Genomic DNA, 2,080 nt, shown 5'->3' with positions numbered 1-2,080 from the left:
GGGAACTCGAAAAGTCCAAAAGGAGTTGTAATGGCTGTTTTGTGGATATCATTGACGTGTACTGGTATTTGATTGTACGCCTTGACTAGATCGATAGTTGAAAATACTGAACAACCAGAGAGTTGGTAGGAAAAATCTTGGATATGGCGTATCGGATACCTGTCAGGTACTGTGCGAGCATTGAGTGCTCTATAATCACCACATGGTCTCCATCCGTCGTCCTTCTTCTTAACTAAGTGCAGAGCGGACGACCACGAACTGTTAGAGAAGCGGGCAGTTCCCTGTGACAGCATATCGTCAAATTCTTTTTTGGCTGCTTTCAGTCTAACTGGGTCTAAACGACGAGGTCTACTGGTAACCGGTGGTCCGGGAATGGTTTTGATGTAATGCACGGTATTATGCTTAGGTAAGGAAGACGTACCTGATGGTCTCGTTACCTCTGGAAACTCATGAAGCAGCTGATGATATTTTGATTCTCCCGAAATGGCTTTGACTGACGCAAGGTCATCGGAGATATTTTCTTTTATTGCTTGCACTGACAGAGTGGTATTTCCATCGACGAGTCGCTGACATCTGCAATCTACAAGAAGATTGTAAAATATCAAAAAATCTACGCCGATAATGGGCTTTGAAACATCAGCGATGGTAAATTTCCAGGTGAAAGTACGCTTTAGTCCTAGGTCTAAGTGTAACAATGTAGGACCGTAAGTATGAATGACTGTACCGTTCGCCGCCATGAGTTCATACTTTGTCTTGGTACAGGGCGCCTTGGTAGCCAACCGTGGAAAAACGCAGAGATCCGAGCCAGTATCAATGAGGAAAAGCATTTTTGAAATACGGTCGGTAATGAAAAGACGGCCTGTAGGTAAAGGGCAGACGTTGGCCGCTACTTCCGGCTGCCCAGAGAGTTTTCCGACTCTCCGTAATTACATGGCTGCACACATTTTTTAGCATTTGAACCAAATTTAAAATGGTACCAACATTTTTGCCGGGTAGTCGACTTCCTGCGATGTCTGGAATGGCTCCGGGAACGCTCTTTAAATTTTGATGAGACCGAGTTGTGACGTACCTGGGTCGAGAGTTCCGATACCTGCTTGGTCAGGAGTTGGATCTGCTTGGCCATTTCTTCCAACATGGAGGATGCAGGGGGTGTGGCCATCGCAGATGTGCTTGCGACCTGTGGTGATGAGGGTGCTATCTCATGCACCTTGTCTGCCAGGTCAGCTAATTTTTCGATAGGCAGATCAGGCTGTGAAGCTATAACCGTTTGAATGTTTTGTGGTAACCTACTCGACCATAATGTTTTTAAAAAATCCTTGGGGACAGATGAACCCGCAAGATCTTGCATGTATCGCAGAAACTGTGATGGCTTGCGATCACCTAGCTGCTCGTGCCTCAGCAACTGCATCACTTTCTTTTCTTGAGACGCAGACAATCTTTTAATCAGTTGCGTTTTAAGAGTGATGTATTTATCCGTCTCGGGAGGAGAAATGATAATATCCTTCACCTCGACAGCAAATTGATTATCTAACTGAGCGGCAACGTAATAAAATTTTGTAGTATCACTTGTTATATTAGATAAAGCAAACTGACCTTCAATTTGTGAAAACCAAAGGGCTGGTTCTTCCGGCCAGAATGGTGGAATACGCACGCCAATTCTGCACACGTTGGATGTAGTCGCGTCCTCCATCTTGTATCAGAGGTCACTTGCCAAGGTCGTCAAAATGGCCTCCTGCCGTTTTAAATCTTCTTGCCAGCAGTAAACGTAGGTATTTATTGTAGTGCTCACCAATTTAGGGGTCACCAATTTAGGGGTCACCAATATAGCGGTTGAGATGTGATACCACTATTTAATATGATCGTATTTATTTTACACTAAATGAGTAAAATTAAAAATCCAAATTTTGTGGAGAAATTGTCCAAATTTATTTAACTCACAGATACGTGAAGAGAAAATAATCACAGAAGGAAATAAAGAAATTTAAATAAATACCAATAGAAAATACAAGCTAAACTAGCACGTAATAGCAAGAAGTTAAGGTTGAGAATTGAATGCAAGCTAAGAGAGCAATGGATACAC

General features: G+C 43.0%; 1 protein-coding gene across 1 annotated transcript; it reads right to left on the bottom strand.

Moving 5' to 3' along the window:
* Positions 1-886: 886 nt before the first annotated feature.
* On the bottom strand, positions 887-1,690 carry LOC146526586 (uncharacterized). Its single transcript, XM_085206979.1, has one exon. It carries the CDS (start codon positions 1,688-1,690, stop codon positions 887-889), a length of 804 nt encoding a protein of 267 aa, XP_085063105.1.
* Between the last annotated feature and the right edge of the window lie 390 nt (positions 1,691-2,080).

Source organism: Heliconius melpomene, unplaced genomic scaffold (genome assembly GCF_056956725.1).
Source record: "Heliconius melpomene rosina isolate 202511_hmr_F unplaced genomic scaffold, ASM5695672v1 ptg000023l, whole genome shotgun sequence".
Taxonomy (NCBI): Eukaryota; Metazoa; Arthropoda; class Insecta; order Lepidoptera; family Nymphalidae; genus Heliconius; species Heliconius melpomene.
Note: the sequence above shows the minus strand (reverse complement) of the source record. Positions and strands in the feature narration are given on the sequence as shown.